The following is a 21309-nucleotide window of genomic DNA, read 5'->3' on the forward strand; positions in this document are numbered from 1 at the left end:
AAACTAAAAAGAGAATTACCATATGACACAAATATCCAACTCCTAGGCATATATCTGGAGAAAACTGTAAGTTGAAAAGATACATGTAGCCCAATATTCACTGCAGCATTATTTACAGAGGCCAGGAAATGGAAGCAATCTAGGGGAATGGATAAGATGATGTGGTATGTACATATTTAGAGAGGGTGACTGCAGCCATGAAATTACAGGACACTTGCTCCTTGGAAGAAAAGCTATGACAAACTTAGTGTATTAAAAAGCAGAGACATCACTTTGCTGACAAAGGTCCATATAGTCAAAGCTATGGTTTTTCCAGGAGTCATATACATATGTGAGAGTTGTACCATAAAGAAGGCAGATAGCCGAAGAATGAATGCTTTCAAACTGTGGTGCTGGAGAAGAATCTTGAGAGTTCCTTGGACAACAAGGAGATCAAACCAGTCAATCCTAAAGGAAATCTAACCTGAATATTTCACTGGAAGGATTGATGCTAAAGCTGAAGCTCCAATACTTTGGCCACCTGATGTGAAGAGCTGACTCACTGGAAAAGATCCTGATGCTGAGAAAGATTGAGTGTAGGAGAAGAGGGTGACAGAGGATGAGATGGTTAGATGGCATCATGGACTCAATGCACATGAGTTTGAGCAAACTCCAGGAGATAGTGAAGGACAGGGAAGCCTGGTGTGCTGCAGTCCATTGGGTAGCAAGGAGTCAGACACAACTGAGTGACTGAACACACACACACACACACACACAATGGAATATTACTCAGCCATAAAAAAGAACAAAATAATGCTATTTACAGCAACAGGGATGGACCTAGAGATTGCCGTGCTGAGTGAAGTAAGTCAGAGGAGAGAGATATATATATTATCAATTATATGTGGAATCTTTAAAAAGGGTACAAATGAGCTTATTTACAAAACAGAAATATTGTAAATCAACTATACCTCAGTAAAAAAAAAAAAAAAAAGAATTAAAAAAAAAAACAGTGACAAGAAAACAACCCAATCCATTTTTATTAAAATGAGGGAAAGCTCTAACAGATATTTCACCAAAGATATAAAAAGAATAAAACACATATAAAAGATACTCAATAATACTAGTCAGCCATTAGCAAAATGCAACTTAAAACCACAATGAAATACCACCTTACTTCTATTAGAATGGCGAAATGTTTAACAACTTGACAATACCAACTACTGGTCAGTATGAGGAACAAGGACTCTCATTCTTTGCAGGTGGGAATGCAAAACTGCAAGCCACTCTGAAGACAGTCTCTTACAAAGCTAAACAGAATCGCCATACAATCCAGCAGTCAAGCTCCTAGATATTTACCCAACTGATCTGAAAACTCATGTTCACACAAAAACCCACACATGAATGTTGACAGCATTCATAACCAAAACCAGAAGCATCTGGATAGCAAGACATTATAAATATAGTGTGAAACTGGCTTAAGGATAGAAAAGTAGGCCAATGGAACAGAATGAGTTGTGAAACCAAACCATTTTTATGGACTCCTGATATACAACAAGGTGGCACTGCAAGACATAAGGAGAGGTCAATCACTTCAGTGAGACTGGGGCAATTAGACAATATGATGAAAAAAACACATCTTGACTCCTACTCACACCAAACATAAATAATTCTACATGTATGATAAGTCTACCTGTGAAAAGATAAATGTGAACAAAGAATGATGTCTTCATGAGCTCTGGATAAGAAAAACGTTTTTAGGTTGGACACAAAAAGCACAAGTAATAAAAAATATATAAAAACTAAATTAAGTTAAAATTAGAAACAGCTGTTCATCAAAAGACAGCATTAACAGAATGAAAAGGCCAAAAAACAAAACAAAACAAAAAAAACCCAACAACAGCTTGTAAACAAATACTGAACAACAGTTAATGCTATGCAAACTGAAGTATTTAGAGGGAGGCATGCTGCCTGAAACATATTAAGAAATACACCAAAAATAAGATGGGATGAGAGATGCAGAGGGATGGAAATATGGACAACGTGATAAAACAAATACAATAAAAATGTTAAAGGTAAATTCAAGGTGATGAGTATACAAATGTTCACTGTAAAATGCTTTCAATTTTGCCCTGTGTTTGAAAACTGTCAAAACAAAATACCGGAGGTGAAAGAAGCACTGCAGGTAAAACATGAATGTGGATTTGGTATCAAGTTTGCTTTAAACGTCAATGTGCACAAATCACTGAATCATGTTAAAACAAAAGTGTGATATAACAGGACTGAGGTGGGGCCTGAAACTCAGCATTTCTAAGAAGCTTCCAGAATATAAAAACGCCTTTTAGTGGATAAGAAAAGGCATAAAACATCCACGTAAGGTAACAAAATATCCAAAAAACATGCCAGAAGGAAATGCAAAGCAAATCCATAGAGATACCACCATACCAGAATGGCTCAAATTAAAAAGAATAACAGCACTTAAAAGTGACAGAGAATGTGAGGCAAGGGAAGACCCAGACACTGCTGATGGTCATCTAACAGGATGGTGCTTAATGAATCAAAGTGCTTAATGAAAAATATAAGCAATAGAGCAGGAGATACACATGTACATGCCATGAAGATATATTAAAAATGGATTCACATCAATAATGATACACATTTTGTAAACACATAAAAAGAACAATATGCATTTTAAAAAATTACGGGGTGGAGGAGCTGAACATTGAGTCTGCGGAAACCAGGAAACAGGGGACTTCAGGGACCTTCCATGACCTAAGGAGAAAGTTACTTTAACCTTCCCACCTAAGGACCTCCATCCCTTTCCCTACCAAAAAAAAAATTAAAAAGGAATAAAGAAAAGAAGTGGAAATAAACAAACAAGGACTCACCCAGGATTTCTTGGCTTTCGGCTGGTCCTGGGAAATAAGCAGCCACTCCAGGACCCCAGGTCTCCTGGGCCTCTGCCAGGGTCCTCCAGAGAGAGGCTTCTGGTCAGGGGTCCCTTGATCCAGGATGGATTTCTCACTTTGGAGCTTTCTGCTCACATTGCATGAACTGTCTCGCTCCTGGAGAGGTGGCACCTGTAGACCCAAGAGCAAGCACACATTTGAGAGCACATTTCTAACCTTGGTCTCTTTTGCTAGTGAATGCACTCACCCTGGCTGCCTCAGGGGTTCTGCAGACTGTGGCCAGTGCTGCTGAGAGGACAGAAGTGAGAGTAAACGGAAATAGGGGACCCAGCACACTGACTACAGCCTCCACCCAGACTCTGCACAGACCCCCAGGAACCCCAAAAGGGCAGAAACCACCCTGAGATTTAAACAACTTTGGGCAGACACTTAAAAAGAACATGATGCCAGGTGCTAAGGAGTAAATGACCCTGTTTTCTGGGCTTCCCTCATAGCTCAGCTGGTAAAGAAACCACCTGCAATGCAGGAGATGCTGGTTCGATCCCTGGGTTGGGAAGATGCCCTGGAGAAAGGGAAAGGCTACCCACTTCAGTATTCTGGCCTGGAGAATTCCATGGACGGTATGTATAGTCCATGGGGTCGCAAAGAGTCGGACACGACTGAGCGACTTTCACTTTCACTCACTTTAGGTGGGTGGACACTGGAAATAGATCTTGGATGAAACAGTCTGTTTCAGTAGAGTTTCTTCTCAATATCTGGATGTCCATGAACAACTCAATTAATCTCTCTCACTGAGTCTTACTTTTTGTTATGAAACATTGAGAGTAGGGTAAGATCAGGGTGGCAGTGTAGTCTTTTAATCTCCCAACAGAAACAAGAGGCCTATCAGAATAGTAAAAGAAGCCAGAGACATCCACAGACAAATGGACCCAGGTGACAGGGCTCCTCACAAACCTCAGAATCTAGCAGATGCAACCTAACTGCATTGCTGGGGGGAGCAGGGGCCACAGGTGCCAATCTCCAAAGTCACCAGTAAATAAGCCCCCCCCCTCAAGAGAGAGCACCTCCCAAATGGAATCTGAACCCTTGAGGCACAGGGCTGCAGGTGACGAAAAAAGATGTTCCCAAAGTCACTAAGTGACCTAACAGTGCTGGGGTTGCTGAGAAATGATGGGCAAACAGTCCCTCCCAGGAGGTTGGGTCTTCACTGCGAAACGGAGACCAAATTAATCAGCAGAAGTAAGAAAAAAACATTCAGGCAAAGAGAGGGATGAAGAGAAAAGAGATTCAGAAGATGAGAGGGAAAGGGGAGCAAAGGGAGGGCAGAAAGGCATTAAGCAGTAAGAAGGAAAGGCCCAGAGGACGCTCATACCAGAAGCTGTTTTAACAACAAAATACACGGTGTAAAAATGGGTGAAACACGTTAGAATACAGGGCATATTGAGCTCTAGGAAACCCAGGGCAAGAGGCAGAAAAAAGGCTTCCTGACAAGGCTAAGTGTTGAGTCAGGTCAGGTATGTATGTGTTTACTTCCAAAAGAATCACTAAGATGAACTAGAAACTTGGATTACCTCTGGAGGAGGGAAGGGATAGAGTAGGAGACATGGAAGCTTGTCTGGATGCAGGCATGCTTCCATCTTTTTACTTTATACATTTTTTTTTAATTGGAGGACAATTGCTTTATAATATTGTGTTGACTTCTGCCATACATCAACATGAATCAGACACAGGTATACATATGTCCCCTTCCTCCTGAACCCCTTTCCCATCTCATACCCCATCCCACCCCTCTAGGTTGTCACAGAGCACTAAATTGAGCTCTCTGTGTCTACAAAGCAAATTTCCATTTCTTTCTATATTACATATGGCAATGTATGTTTCCATGCTATTCTCTCAATTCGTCCTACCCTCTCCTTTCCCCACTGTGTCCACCAGTCTGCTCTCTACGTCTGCACCTCCATTGCTGCTCTGCAAATAACAGGTTCATCAGTACTATCTTTCTAGATTCCATACACATACATTAATATATGTCTTTCTCTTTCTGACTTACTTCACTCTGTAAACAGGCTCTAAGTTCATCTACCTCATTAGGACTGACTCAAATATAGCTGAGTAATATTCCATTGGAGAAGGAAATGGCAACCCACTCCAGTGTTCTTGCCTGGAGAATCCCAGGGATGGGGGAGCCTGGTGGGCTGCTGTCTATGGGGTCGCACAGAGTTGGACATGACTGAAGCGACTTAGCAAGCAAGCAATATTCCACTGTATATATGTATAGTAATTTCTGTATCCATTCACCTGTAAATGGACATCTAGGTTGCTTCCATATCCTAGCTATTGTAAAAAGTGCTGCAGTTAACACCAGGGTACATGTGTCTCTTGGTTTTCTCAGGGTATATGCCCAGTAGTGGGACTGCTGGGTTATATGGTAGTTCTATTCCCAGTTTATCAAGGAATCTCCATAGTGTATCAATTTACATTCCACCAACAGTGCAAGAGGGTTCCTTTTTCTCTACATCCTCTCCAACATTTATTGTTTGTAGATATTTTATTGATGGCCATTCTGACCAGTGTGAGGTGATACTTAATTGTAGTTTTGATTTGCATTTCTCATTAGAGCGATGAGCATCCTTTCATGTGTTTGTTGGCCATCTGTATGTTTTCTTTGGAGGAATGTTTGTTTACATCTTTTGTCCATTTTTTGGATTGGGTTGTTTGTTTTTCTGGTATTGAGCTGCATAAGCTGCTTGTTTATTTTGGAAATTAATCCTTTGTCAGTTGTTTCATTTGTAATTATTTTCTCCCATTCTGAGGTTTGTCTTTTAATCTGTTTATTGTTTCCTTTGCTGTGCAAAAGCTTTTTAAGTTTAATTAAGTCCCATTTGTTTACCTTTGTTTTTATTTCCATTACTAGTTTTGAATCATGTAAATATTTTACATGATCAAAAGGAGGAGGGAAGGCAATCACTAAAGTGGAAAATAAATGTCAACAAATACATTTGTTTATACAACTGGAAACAAAACTGTAAGAGACAATCATATTTCTTCCTGACCTTAACATGTGGTATTTAACTATGTATTCCTTGGATAAAATGAGGTATAAAGACTTACTAAACTTCATTTAGTACCCCTGCCAGTAGTAACAAATTGTTATTATTTTAAAACCATCTTATGTTCACTATAGGACATGACAGTTATATCACTGTTATTATGACCCAAGATATCTAGCACATGACAAAAAGATACAAGAGTAAAGTTTTTAACCTTCCTGCACAGCTGGTGGGGATGTAAAATGGAGCAACCACTTTGGACCCAGCTTGGAAGTTTCTCAAGGTGTTAAACCCAGAATCACTGTATTACCTGGAGATCCCATTCCTAGGTATCCACTCAAGAGAATTAAAAGCCTATGTCCACAGAAAGGCTTGCACACAAATGTTTTTAATGGCATGACTCTAACAGTCAAATACCTATCAATGGATGAATGGATAAACCAAATGTGATCTACACATTATTTAGCCATAAAAAGGAATAAAGCACTGAAGAATGCTACTATATGATGAACTTCTGTACTACACTGTACAGGTACCTGACAATTAGCCAATTAGCTTTTTTTGACTATAATGCAAATGCCTGATTGTACCAAAAGCTTCTGATTTCTGAGGTACCACTTCAGAGACATCAATCTTGGGTAAGTTCATTTCCAGCCACACAACTAGATAAAGAGCCAGGCTGCCCGCCTTGACAGTCCCCTTGTAGAAAGCCCTGGGTGACCTGGATGACTGCTCATTTGATTGATCCCGCTCTTCCCTTCCTGTGCCTTTAATTCTTAATTATATTTTAAATTCACCAATAAATAATGAACTGGAAAGCCCCAGTGATGCAAATATAGGCATAACTCCAAGTCCACATTCTCGCTCTTTCTCTGCTGTGTGGCCCTGTTGTGCCACCTACTCCCAGGGTGCTCAGTAATAAACTTTATGTTTTTAAAGATCCCTGATGGTTGTCGCTGAGATGCATCTTGTAATCACAGTAAGAAGCACAAGGGCAGGTCCAACCATAGCACTGGCTCACTGGGGAAATGTCTGTGGGGGCTGTGACTAGTGGGGCCCAGGTGAGCCCCCGCCCCAGGCATTCCTAGTCACAGCATCATTACTGACAGGCTGAGACCAACACAAAGCCACCCTGAAAACGCTTGTTAAATGAAAGAAGCCAGATACACAAGGCCACACACGTGATATGATTCTATTTGTATCAATGTCTAGAAAAGGGAAATTCATGAAAACACAAAGTAGGCTAAATGGCTGACAAGGGGACAGGGGAAGGAGGGGATAGACACTGGGTTTTGAATGCGGACAGGGCTTCTTTTGAATGGGGACAGGGTTTCTTCTGTGTTTTGAATAGGGACAGGGTTTCTTTTGGAAATAATGATAATGTTCTGGAATTGGAGATGGTAATATTTAGACAACTGTGAAAAATAAGTCAAGGCTATAGTTTTTCCAGTGGTCATGTATGGATGTGAGAGTTGGACTGTGAAGAAAGCTGAGTGCCGTAGAATTGATGCTTTTGTGGTGTTGGAGACGACTCTTGAGAGTCCCTTGGACTGCAAGGAGATCCAACCAGTCCATCCTGAAGGAGATCAGCCCTGGGATTTCTTTGGAAGGAATGATACTAAAGCTGAAACTCCAGTACTTTGGCCACCTCATGCTAAGAGATGACTCACTGGAAAAAACTCTGATGCTGGGAGGGATTGGGGGCAGGAGGAGAAGGAGACGACAGAGGGTGAGATGGCTGGATGGCATCACTGACTCGATGGACGTGAGTCTGAATGAACTCTGGAAGTTGGTGATGGACAGGGAGGCCTGGTGTGCTGCGATTCATGGGGTTGCAAAGAGTTGGACACGACTGAGCGGCTGAACTGAACTGAACTGAAAACTAAAAATGAAGGTACACTTTAAAAGGGTGAGTTTTCAGCCATAAAAATGAAGGCTTTTGAGTTAGTTCTAATGAGGTGGATGAACCTAGAATCTATTATACAGAGTGAAATATGTCAGAAAGACAAAGATAAATACCATATTCTAACACACATATATGGAATCTAGAAAAATGGTACTGAAGAATTTATTTACAGGACAACAATGGAGAAACAGACATAGAGAACAGACTTATGGACATGGGGAGAGAGAAGGGGAGGGTGAGATGTATGGAAAGAGTAATATGGAAACTTTCATTACCATATGTAAAATAGATAGCCAAAGGGAATTTGCTCTATGGCTCAGGAAACTCAAACAGGAGCTCTGTATCAACCTAGAGGGGTGGGATGGGGAGGGAGATGGGAGGGAGGTTCAAAAGGGAGGGGATATATGTATACCTATGGCTGATTCATGTTGAGGTTTGACAGAAAACAGCAAAATTCTGTAAAGCAATTGGGTCGCTAAGAGTCGGACACAACTGAGCGACTTCACTTTCACTTTCATGCATTGGAGAGGGAAATGGCAACCCTCTCCAGTGTTCTTGCCTGGAGAATCCCAGGGATGGGGGAGCCTGATGGCTGCCGTCTATAGGGTCGCACAGAGTCGGACACGACTGAAGCGACTTAGCAGCAGCAGTAGCAGCAAAAAATGAATTAATTTTTTTAAAAGGGTGAGTTTTATGGTATATAAATCATACCCCAATAAAGCTTTTATAAACGAGTATTTTTTTAATTCAATGATTTTTAATAAGTGGAAGTTTTAATCCAGGTTTGTAGCATTCCTACTGTCTCAAAGATTCCTCTGAAACCAAGGTCATTCTCACACCTCTGATCCCCAGGCAATCACTGCCTTGCTTCTGTCCACAGATCTGCATTATCTGGACGTTTCATATGACAGGGACCATACTAGACACTGTGCCTGCCTTCTTTCACTCAGCACAACGCTCTGGAGGTTTATTCATGTTACAGACACACCAGCGGTTTGCTCCTTTATTGCTGAATAGTGTTCCATTCTGTCTGTACATTCACGACTTAATCCACATTTAGATTATAGTCCTGAGTTATTATACAAATCTTTGTGTGAACATGTTTTCCTTTACCGTGGGTAAATTCCAAGAAGTAAAATTGCTGCACTGTATAGTAAGTTTATATTTAACTTTATATTTAACCTTTACAAAGTGACTGCACAATTTTATATTCCTACCAGCAGTCTGTAGTGGTTCCAATTTTTCTGCATCATTGTCAACATTTTCTTTTTGGTTACAGCTATTCTAGAGGGTATAAAGTGGAGCTTCATTATGATAATAATTTGTATTTCCCTTATGACTCATGATGTTAAACATCTTTCCAGGTGCTTCCCATCTATTCATCTTCTCTGGTGATGTGTCTGTTTCAAATCCTTTGCCCATTTTTTAAACTGGGTTATGTCTTCTTATTGAACTGTAAGTGTTCTTCATACACTCTGGACATATCTGTTATTAGGAACATGATTTGCAAATATAATACTATCTCCCAGTCTGTGACTTATCTTTTCATTTTCTAAATAGTGACTTTGACGTTCAAAAGTTTTTATCCTGGTGTTGTCCATTTGTAACTCCAAAAGCACAGTCTATAAAAGAGCTTTCTAAGAACTTTAGCCTCAGAGAAAGGGTGTGAATATTTTCCCCTGTGATTTCTTGTAGAAATGTTATGCTTTTGCTCTTACATTTAAGTCTATGTTCTATTTTGAGTAAAATTTTTTTGTATTGGGTGAGGTAAGAGTCACAACTCATCTTGTGATAACATAAAATACATAATATAAAACTTATGATCTTAACCACTTTTAAGTAAACAGTTAAGTGCAATGAAGTACACTCACGGTGCTGTGTAACAATTACCAGCATTCACATTCATCTTCAGAACTCTTCACCCTGCAAAACTACATCCTCTGAACAACAACTTCCCATTCTCCTCCTACCATGGCTCCCTGACAACCATCATGGATCATACGTTCTGATTCTGACTCCTCTAGGAACTGAAACCATGCCCCATAGGATTAACAGAAAGGATTAAACGACCAACAGAAATTCTTGAGCTTGTCTTACAGAACAGTAGCTAAGGGAACAGCTTGTTAAAAACGCCTCTACTTATAAGCCACCCTCACCGACCAAGTTTGCCTTAATTATCTCTTGATTCCCTAACCGCCCCCTAGGTAACACCTCTGATACATGGGTCATAGTAATGAGCTCTTAAGATGTTTTGCAGAAACCTGGAGTCAGCACTCGTCCAGTTCAAGGCAGCCAAGACTGGCTAGGACCACTAACTCTAAAAACTGGTCCTGTATACATGTCCAATGAATGACCTTCTGATGTCAGAGGGTTAAAAATTCCACCTCAAATCATGCTAAGTGCTTCTATTTTTGAACACGTATTCCATAAAGAAGCATGTAACTGAGATAGGTCTGCCTATCTTTTCCCTACCTCCAATATCACCTTTCCCTGTACTTTCAGGATGATCCCTTGAAGAAGGAAATGGCAACCCACTCCAGTATTTTTGCCTGGAAAAATCCCATGAACAGAGGAGCCTGGCAGACTACAGTCCATGGGGTTGCAGAGTTGGACACAACTTAGCAATTAAACCATCACCACCAGTTCTTTATCCCATAAATATTTCAAGTCCCTTGCCTTCAAGGATGGAGATCTGACATCTGGTCTCCCATCTCCTCACTTGGCTGGCTCATGAATAAACTCTCTCTGCTACAAATTTCAGCATCCCAGCATTTGGCTCACTGCATGTTAGGTGAACAAACCTGGTTCAGTAACAGAACTTCACGTAAGTAGAATGTTGTAGTATCTGTCCTTTTGTGACTGGTTTATTTCACTGAAAATAATGTCCTCAATGTTCATCCATATTGTAGCATGTGTCAGAATTCATTTCTTTTTAAGGTTGAATATACACATACACACTCCATTGTTTATCCATTCATCTCACAGTGAACAACTGGGTTACTTCCACCCCAAACGGAGTAATTAAAAAAAAAAATTGAATTGGAACTCTATAATTTGAATTGGAAACATCAATATGAACTGTAATTTTTTTGCTTTCCAAAGATCCCTAGGTCTCCTTACTGAAAGAGCCTAGAAGTAATGACATTCCAGTATCAGTTGAGATCCCCAAGCACATTCCCTACTAAAAGGAATAGATTCCTGGATAAAAGCTTGATTCCACATCTGGGACAGGAAATACTCAAAGGAGCCCTGAGCATCTTCTTGGGCCCAAAATCAGGAAAGCCAGAAAGCCAGCTAAGACAAACAGTCTTTCAAAAAAAGGCTCAGAGTCAAGCTGAAAAGGTTCCCTTTGGTTAATGCTGGGACAATGTAACCTGCTAAAAGAATACTGACTGCAACTGATTGAAACTAAACGAACGTATTAAGATGTATGAGTTTTTAATCATATTCAAATGTAAAAAATAGAAAAAAAAATCAGTGGGCTTCCAAGGTGGTCCAGTGGTTAAGAATCTTCCTGTCAATGCAGAGGACAGAGGTTCCATCCCTGGTTCAGGATGATCCCACATGCCATGGGGCAGCTAAGCTCGTGCACCACAACTGAGCCCATGTTCCACAATGAGAAGCCCAAGCATCACAAGTGGAGTAGCCCACATTTGCTGCAACTAGAGAAAGCCCACGTGCAGCAACAAAGACCCACTGCAGCCAAAAATAAGCAAATAAATAAACAAAAAACTCACTGTTGTCACCGACGGAGGTAACTAGGGCACCATCCCCTTAGTGAAAACTGGCAATTAAAGGAAAAAAAATTAAGCATGTATCTGCCAAGCCTATCCAAACTGTGTCTCTGGATTACTGAACAGTTCTATTAATGAAGGAATGTTCTTTTTAAGAGAAGGGTTGTAAATTCAGAAAACTCCTGCTACTAATATGGAAAGAATGGTAGAGTTAGCAAGTCACTACTTTGTAAATACCGTGAAACAACTGGCTGAAGGGAAGGTCATTAAAGGAGGAACACTATGAGAAAAGGTTGATGGGACACTTTCCAGCACCACCACTACACCATCACCCCCTGACCCCACCAACCAATCTTTGCATCGTCAAGAGTGAGTCAACCAGACAACGTGCTTCCTGAGGTGACAAAACAAGGCGTCAACAAGAATCCTTGCCCCCAAACATTAATTAATGAATCTAAAAGTCTTTAAAGCTAAATTTCAGTTTACTAGAAATGTTGGTGACAGAAAATATGTTAAAGTGACCACAAGAAAACAAAGATAAACCTAAAATGAAGGATATTCTATGCGACTAATGGCTCAGCATCTTTAAAACGACAATGGTGGGAGAAAAGAATGAATGATGGGTTACTCTGGATTAAATGAGACTTAAAGTGGGTAATAGTAAGAAGTGTGTACCTTGTTTGGATTTTGATTTGAAAAACTGCAACATTAAAAGGGGAAATAGGAATCTGAACAAAAAGCAGGTATTACATGACACCAGGGAATTATTTTATTAGCTGAAATAGTAGTATTATAATTACTTAAGAAAACATAGGTTTTTTAATGCCTGGTGAAGTACATAGAGATGAAATAACTGAAGCTGCTTCAAAATATTTCAAAGTATTTTGGAGTAAGGTACCCTCATCCCACATTTAAAATTTTTCCTTAGAAGATATTTTTAAGAACAAATGACCAGCCCAAAAGAAAAGCTTTCAGAAAACACAATGACATGAACAAGAACCACAAACAACAGAAAACCTCGAGGCCAAAAGACAGTGCAACTGACGGGTGCTGGTTATAAATCAAATATTAGATTTGAAGATATAAAGGCAAGCTGCATGACTTGGCAAGGGTTTGGACAAATGACCTAGCAAGCACATTTGAAAAGAACTAAAAAGAACTTACAGGAATGAAAAAAACATATTAACCAAAATCTGTTTAATAGCAAATTAGGATAAACTGGGCTTCCAGGAGGCTCAGCTGGTCAAGATTGTGCCTGCAATGCAGGAGACCTGGATTCAACCCCTGGATTGGGAAGACCCCTAGAGAAGGGAATGGCTACCCACTAAGGAGAATTCCAAGGACAGAGGATCCTGGCATGCTATAGTTCATTGAGGTCACAGAGTCGGACACGACTAAGCAGCCACCACTAGGATGAATTAGTAAATGAAAAGACAAACTGGAAGAAATTCTCTACAAGCAGTGTGGAGAGACAGGTGGGCAAGTGAGAAGTAGGTGACACACAGACCAAGAAAGTCTACCATAAGCTGCACTAGAGTCTAAAAGGAAACAGCAGAGCAGATTGAAAAATGAGGGGAAGGGGAGGCACAGCTTTCCAACAGTAGGTAGGTATCTAATGAGTGTAAAAGAATAATGAAATTAAATTCATTTGTCAACTAGTACAAAAAAACTCACACAAGAGGAGATGGGCTGTTGCTGGGGCTTCCTGGGCACTGTGGGGCTGCTGGGCTTAGGCCAAGGTGGGACGCAGCCCTTGGAGACAGCAGCACAGAGGTGCTTCTGCCAGGATTTTAGTTCCCCAACAAGGGATGGAAATTGTGCCCTCTGAAGTGGAAGCGTCAAGTCTCTAAGAGCTTAATTCAGATATCATGTTCTGGATGCTGGAAGTCCAAGTTCAAGGTGACAGATTTGGTTTCTTCTGAGGCCCCTCTCCTTGGCTTGTTAAAGTCATTATCTCTTCACCACATCCTCATGTGGCCTTCTCTCTATATATGCACACCACTGATTGCCTTTTCATTTTTGATGGTTTCCTGTGCTTTGGAGAAGCTTTTTAGTTTGATGTATTAATTGTGGTGTTGGAGAAGACTTTTGAGAGTCCCTTGGACTGCAAGGAGACCAAACCAGTTCATCCTAAAGAAGAGCAGTCCTGAGTGTTCATTGGAAGGACTGATGTTGAAGCTGAAACTCCAATACTTTGGCCACCTGATGCAAAAAACTAACTCATTGGAAAAGACCCTGATGCTGGGAAAGATTGAGGGCGGGAGGAGAAGGGGACGACAGAGGATGAGATGTTTGGATGGCATCAGTAACTCAATGGACATGAGTTTGGGTAAACTCCGGGAGTTGGTGATGGACAGAGAAGCCTGGTGTGCTGCAGTCCACGGGGTAGCAAAGAGTCAGATACAACTGAGCGACTGAACTGAGTCACACTTAGTTAAGTTTGCTTTTGGTTTCAAATCCAAAATACTGTCAAGACCAATATTAAGGTGCTTATTCCTATTTTTCTTCTAGTGTTACCATTTCAGTCTTATATTGAAGACTTCAATGTATTTTGAATTGATTTTTGTCTGTGGTATAAAATAGGAATCCAGTTTCACTGTTTATGTTATGTGGCTGTCCAGTTTTTTCAACCCCATTTATTGAAGAACCTATTTTCTCATTATATATTCTTGGCTCCACTGTAGGAAACTGACCATATATGCATGGATTTATTTCTGGACTATCTATTCTGTTATATTGAAGAAGGAAATGGCAACCCACTCATGTTCTTGGGATAATCCCACGGACAGAAGGAGCCTGGCAAGCTACAGTCCACAGGGTTGCAAAGAGTCAGACATGACTGAGCAACTGAGCACACATACACACATTCTGTTATACTGATCCATGTGTCTGTTTTTATGCCAATACTATACTGTTTTGATTACTATAGCACTGTAATACAGTTTAAAATAAGGACGTATGATACTTTCAGCTTTGTTATTCTATCTCAAGATTGCTTTGGCTATTTGTAGTCTTTTGTGGTTCCAAATAGATTTTAGGAATTTCTTTATATCGCTGTGAAAATGTCATTAGAATTTTGATAAGGATTGCATTGAATCTGTAGGTTGTTTGGGGAGTATGGACATTTTAATAGTATTAATTCTTCCAATTAATGAGCATGGAATATGTAGTTGACCCTTGACTAACACGGGGGTTAGAGGCATCAACTCCCATGCAGTTGAAAATTCACACATGTAACATTACAGCTGGCCCAGAGTATCTGCAGTTCTACATCCACAAATTCAACCAACTGAAGATTGGGTAGTACTGGCATATGTATTTATTGAAAAAGAATCCACAGATTAGTGGTTCCCTGCAATTCAGACTCATGTTGTTCAACGGTAAATTTACTTCCATTGTTTGTACCTTCTTTTTTTAATTAATGCCTTAGAATTTTCAGTGTATAGATCTCTCAATTTCTGGTTAAATTTATTCCTACTTTATTCTTTTTGATGAAATTATAAATTTCTTTTTCTGATATTTTATTGTCAGTGTATAAACTTCAACTGATTTTTGGAAACTAATTTTGTATCCTGCAAATTTACTAAATTTGTTTATTAGCTCTAGCACTCTTTTGGTGGAGTCTTTAGGATTTTCTGTATATAATAACAAACTACCAGCAAATAAAGACAGCTTTTTCTTCTTAAAAAACAAAACAAAACAAAACTTCATTCAAGAATCATGCATGGGGGCTAAATGAGTGGGCAAAAGTTTGAGGAGTAAGAAGATATTTATTTAGTCTCATTATCTCCCAACTGATACAAGACAGAGAGTAACTTTACAGGGGAGAAAGCAGACACCACCTTCACCAAGTGAGTCAAGTTCACACCAGCAGTCACCAGTGCCCTGATGAGACAAAGTAGAATGCATCATTTCAGAAACAAATCAGAAGCAGCAGCAGACAGCCCCAACTGAGGGATATTCCACAAAATGCCCTGGACTCCATAACCATTATGTCTTAACAAGAAAGACTGAGAAACTTTCTGAGAGAGTTAATTCTTAGGTAGGTTGATAAGAAGTCTGGGGTGCTTTGGGAAGAGAAAGGGGTCTGGGGCTCTCAAGGAGAAAAGGACAAACATTTTTTTCTACATTCCTTCATCTTAGTCACATAAAATGTTAAGCAACTGTATGTTGTGGGAGTGGGTCTGGTAAGATTTTTCTATTGTTAGTTCTAATCCCATTATCATAAAATGTAAATTGTGGGAGTGGGTCTGGTAAGACCTTTACAAACTTGAGACATTCTTTTGATTTACTGTAATAACCAATTGAAAAAGTATATAACTCCCTTGCTAAGATTAGCGAGGGGGGCACTCTCCATCCCCCTTCTGATGTCTACGTCAGAAGCTTTCTCTGTTCCTTTCACTGTAATAAAACTTCTGCCACACAAAAGCTCTGAGTAATCAAGGCTGGTCCCTGATCCCAAAGCTAAATCTTCTTCAGAGATCATGAATCCAATACCATTCACTGCAAGCTATCATTTCCAGGTTAGATGAAAGATCTAGGACAACCCACTGCAATGCACACTTTAAGTTATTCTTTACCTATCAAGGACAGTATTCCCAACATTTCTATAAAGAACATTTGGCAAAATTGAAATAAGACCTGTAAATGAAATAACAACATTGTATTAATGTTAATATCCTGAATCAGTGGTTATGTAAAATATTATTCTCATTGGTAAGAACTGCAATATTTAGAGATAAAGGAAAATCATGCCTGCAAATGACTTTCAGTTAAAAAACAAAACAAAACAAAAAAACTGTATGTACGTGGAGAGAAAAAGAGGAGAGGAGCCAGGAATGAAGAGTGAGAGAAAATAAAGCAGGTCCAGTAAAATTTTAGTATTGAGGAATCTGAATGAAGGGTATAAAATAACTTATGTATTATTCTTGCAACATTTCTAAGATCTAAAACTATGTCAAAATAAAAACTTAAATTTAAAAAACCTTTTAAGTAAGAAATAACGGTGTTTAACTTACTATAGCACAGGGAACTCTGTTCAATGTTACATGGCAGCCTGGATGGGATGGGGAGTTTAGAGGAGAATGGATACATGTGTATGTATGGCTGAGAACCTTTGCTGTCCACCTGAAAACTATCACAACATTGTTATCAGTTATACTTGAATACAAAGTAATACATTCAATTTTTTAAAAAAGTAAGAAAGAATGTGTTTGATTTCCAAACTGCTTAGAGAGAAAAAGAATAAAAAATTATCAGTATAAAAAAGGCAAGAGAGAAGAAACAAAAAAGAAAACATCAGATATAACAAATAGAAAAAAATATAGTAAGACGGTAATTTAAATCAGTAATTACATTAGTGATCAAGATCAAGAAGTGGTCCAGTTAAGTAAAAGGACTGACAGACGGATTTATAAAAAAAAAAGAATGATGCTATTTAAAAGAGACACATCTAGGACTTCCCTGGTAGTCCAGTGGTTAAGAATCTGCCTGCCAATACAGGGGACACTGTCCGATCAGGGCTCTGGGAAGATTCTACATGCTACAGGGCAACGAAGCCCATGTGCACAGGCCCTAGAGCCCATGTTCCACAACAAGAGAAGCCGCTGCAACGAGAAGCCCAAACACTTACAACTAGAGAGTAGCCCCTGCTCACCAAGACTCAAGAAAGCCCATGCGCAGCAACAAAGACAATGCAGTTAAAAAAAAGAAAAAAAGGGGGACGACGGACTAGTTGACAAGCGTAAGCTGATTCTCAGAAAAGAGGATTCGACTTTGAAACACACCTCAATTTTATCTAGGTTCTCCATTTCTACTGCCCTAGACAGCACACCCGCCACCTCTCATTTGGACCCCCGGTCACCTCTGCCCTACTTCACCTACACTTTACTTAGCAGCCAGAAGGGCTTTGAAAAACCAAGTCAAGTCATGTTGTGCTTTTTTCAGCTTCCCAGTCTGACTGGGCCTCTGACATCCTTTTGTCTGTCTCCTCCCCTTCCCTCCCCCACAACCACAGCCACAGGGGACTTTCTTTCCTGTTTACAAAGGCACCAAACCTCCCCCACCTCGCGGCCTAGGCTATGGCTGTTCCCACTCTGCATGTTCATTCACCTGCTTCTCCCAAGGCTGGCCTGCTCTGGTACCACAGACCTGGCAAACGTCACCGCCTCCATGAGGCCTTCCCCAAGCACCTAATCTCACATCAACCAATTTTAATTCCATGTATAACATAACAATGACATTTCCTGTTAAGCAATTTCTTCATCATTTGTGTCATCTGTCTTCCTCATAAGGTTGCTGTGAGGATTAGTTTGTATCTGTAAAGTGCTGAGATCCATGGCTGGGAAGTGCAGACACTATATTACTGAAGTTGTAAAGTTTTCTTTGTGTAAGTACCCTGCATTGCTTAGGTTCATAGTAATTGAACTGTTTTATCACCACTGTAAATAAGCTAACTGATAAACTGGTAAACAGGAAGCCTACTGATTTTTAGACTGATTTTGTACCATGGTACCTCACTGGATTCTCCTCAAGCCTCCACTCTCTTCCCACTAAACAGGACACACTGATGAAGCCTACCTGGCTATCTACTGATGAGTCCCATTTTGGCAACCAACTTGTTCCCTCCACCCCACTCCTTCCACTTCTGTCCAACACATATCTACATTCACACTCTGCTCTGGAAATAGCAAAACCCAGCACTACCATCACCACCATATCCAACCTGAACTTCTCTGATGTAACATTACTTAACCTCTCTGGGCCACCTCATAGGTAACCATTTTTGAGGCTTCTTTTTCTGACTCTGAAACACAAATCTCTCCATTTCTCTCATTTCTGATGGGTTCCTCAACCTTCAGCCCCTCCTCCACTGCCTTCACTTGTTCATCACGTGCACACTGCCCTTGGTCCTCTTCCAAGGGCACAATTGCTCTTTGAGTTCACCTAGCTGGACCTATTCATTGTAACCTGTCCAGACCTTTGAACTGAGACACATGCCTACCCATCTGTCCACCAGCATCTGCAGGGTACCACCATATCCAACAGAAATGTCCACCTGGCTCTCCTGAACAACTCTGATAGTCTTTGTGGACTCAGGAAATGGTACCTCCCAACCCAGGCCCACAGAGTAGACCTCCAGCAGTTATGCCTGGCTCTTCTTGCTCCCTCACCAACATCCAACTAGTTACCAAGTCCACTTGCTTCTGACTCTGTGTCTCTTTTCTCAAAACCACTAGTGTACTTAAGCCTCGTCATCACTTGCCTGATGTTGACTGCTCCATCAAAATTCCTTTGGAAAACACTTCAGTGAGTCTTTCTCCACTAGAGGATAAAATCCAAGGGTTTTTTTTTTTTTTTTTGGCAGCACCTTGTGGCTTGCGGGATTTCAGTTCCTCAACCAGGGATTGAACCTGGGGTCACAGTGATGAAAGTTCCGAGCCCTAACCACTGAACTGCCAGGGAAGTCCCCAAATTCAAGTTTTTAATGTGACCCTCAAAGCCCTCTATGATCCAATCTCTACCTATGGCTCTGGCCTCATTTCTTACACTCCATCACCACCATCCCCTGCAAAATCCTAAACTCTACATTTCAGCAACTGCAGTGTTCAAAGTTCACCAACATATTAGATCACTTGAAGCCTCTAAAATTTGCACGCTCCTTCCTTTTCCTAGGCTGTCCCTTGTTCACCTCACTTACCTTTCAAATCACAGTTTAAGACTCCCTTATTAATCCCTGAGGCACTTCTTGGAGTGTCCTTATTTCCAAAACTGACCCTGTGCTGTAGGTCCCCACACATTTTCACAGCTTGTTTTCAGAGGACCCCTAAGGTGTCACTGTGCTTGTACATTTTCTTGCCCATCATCCCTACCAGATCACGACTCTTCCAAGGCAAGAACGACTTATCTTTGCACCCTTAGCACCTGCCCCAGGATCCGGCAAACAAAAGACAATAAAACTGTTGAATAAAGAGACAAACGTGTAATTTCCCAAATGAGGTCCCGAAATCTTAGACACAGAAGGTAAAAACTAAGAAAATGTGTGTCGAAGAAATTGGAAGATGGATGATTACGTCTTTTAAACTCAAGGTTCAAGGTACAGAATTGGCAGAAGAGAGACTGAAGTTAGTAAATTAACAGTTTGATGACAAGAAGCGCTTCTGGACGGCCTAACGTTACCTAAAGGAGGCCCAGTGGTTTGGCAGCGGGATGGGGAGAGAGAACTCCATGCAAACGCCAACCCTGGAAGAGACGGATGAGCACATGTCGGTCTTTAGGGAGTTTTTCAGAAACGAAAGAAAATCCCTACTCACCCAGATGGCAGCTGTCCGGACCCTGGTGGCCATCCCCACAGCCAGTTTTGAGTTCCCTGCAAGAGAGTGGCAGAACCCGATGGCTGTGGGACGAGAGAATCGTCAGGGAACAGATCTCTCCGCCGCGCCCGCGCCCACGCGGGACCCTTTAGATCCCTGAGGACGCGCACCTCTCTCCTCTCACGCAGCCGCGGCGTTCCCCACCTTCGTCCCCACCTACACACACGCGACTGGGCCAGGGCAGGCGTAAGGGAGGCCAGACTAGTCTGCACGGTCCCGCCCCCTTGATTTTGGAGGGAATCGGCGCGCACCGCTCCCCCGAGCCCTGAACTGGTAGCGCGGGAATGCGGGGGAGACGCGCTCCCAGCCGACCTCCTGGATCTTGCAACCAGATCTGCTCGTTCTCCCTCTCGACTTTGAGTCACCCGCTCTGAGCGCTTCGGCGACGGCCCTCGGGCAGCCGAGGTCGGCCGGCACCAGCTCAGGTCACCGCGACCGGCATGGGACTCAGCCCACCGAACAGGGCTCTCCCCGGCTGGTGCCGAGTGGATGGCGGCTGCTAGGGACGCACAGGAATTGCGTCAGTGAGACCCACGGGCAGGACAAACTACAACTCCCAGAAGCCTCCGCGGTCATCCCTCCTCCGGGGGTGGCTCCGGCCAAGGGCCGCCGGGAGGGGGCGCTGCAGCCGCTAATCGCGGGGTTCCCGGCCCTATCCTTGGGCGGGTGTTTGGGGGCTTTCAATAATACAGAGGATTAAAAGAATTGATGGCAATAGCGCAAAGTGGGTAGGGGTGTGCGTTGACTTTAAAATATTTTGATTCTTGCTTTCCGATGGCAGAAGTACTAATTTAAAGTTTAATAACAAAAAGATCCATTTCATTGTATAAGGGACATTTTCATGTAAATTAAATTTATTTTCCAGAAAAATTCAGAATGGCATTGTTTTCCTTTGGGGGTGGGGATGGGAGAATCTTTTAACTGTCCGGCTTAATGTAAAACGGCTGGATTCTCATATGTGCTTCTGCATTCACTCTGGTTGTATATGTTGCTTCTGTGGAAGTATATTAAAACATCTGGCTTCACATAGGTATGTCGTTGGAAAAGGACAGTATTTTAATATACTTAGATAATTTTACTTCTTAGTAAAAGCTGAACAGGCATAGGTCAGTTGCAGTATACCATCTAAAACCATATAGGTAAACTTTTTCTACTCTATTAAAACTCATTGGTCTGTCTTGGACTTTGAATGGCTAGTTTTATCAGGCATGATTTCGTAACATCATACACTGGTCATTTGGAAAATATGGGTTCATCGACTAATGCATATCTTCCAGATGTTGACACCTTTCATTGTACAATATGAAAGCTGCTATTCATCAATATTATCACTGACGTTAAAGTACTGAGAATCTGTGA

At 41.2% G+C, this 21309-nt stretch overlaps 1 protein-coding gene and 1 long non-coding RNA gene across 7 annotated transcripts in view; both read right to left on the reverse strand.

Annotated features, from left to right (window-relative positions):
- The window catches only part of ZNF268 (zinc finger protein 268), a 33836-nt gene extending 13366 nt beyond the window's left edge, over nucleotides 1-20470 (reverse strand). Inside the window, exons 1-3 of one of the 6 annotated variants that reach the window (XM_027567157.1) lie at nucleotides 20263-20455; nucleotides 19891-19946; nucleotides 2868-3059 (exon numbers count right to left, since the gene is read on the reverse strand). In XM_027567157.1, the coding sequence (XP_027422958.1) occupies nucleotides 2868-3059; nucleotides 19891-19923 (225 nt within the window). In that variant the 5' untranslated portion in view covers nucleotides 19924-19946; nucleotides 20263-20455. Of the gene's footprint in view, nucleotides 1-2867; nucleotides 3060-19890 lie in introns of all 6 variants that reach the window. The other 5 variants (XM_027567158.1, XM_027567159.1, XM_027567156.1 and 2 more) reach the window with 5 other exon arrangements.
- Nucleotides 15329-16636, reverse strand: LOC113907660. Its single transcript, XR_003515253.1, has 3 exons — nucleotides 16597-16636; nucleotides 16159-16219; nucleotides 15329-15463 (listed from the first exon to the last, which is right to left on the reverse strand). It is a non-coding gene; the product is annotated as an uncharacterized LOC113907660 (long non-coding RNA).
- Nucleotides 20471-21309: the final 839 nt, after the last annotated feature.

This window comes from Bos indicus x Bos taurus, chromosome 17 (assembly GCF_003369695.1).
Source record: "Bos indicus x Bos taurus breed Angus x Brahman F1 hybrid chromosome 17, Bos_hybrid_MaternalHap_v2.0, whole genome shotgun sequence".
Taxonomy (NCBI): Eukaryota; Metazoa; Chordata; class Mammalia; order Artiodactyla; family Bovidae; genus Bos; species Bos indicus x Bos taurus.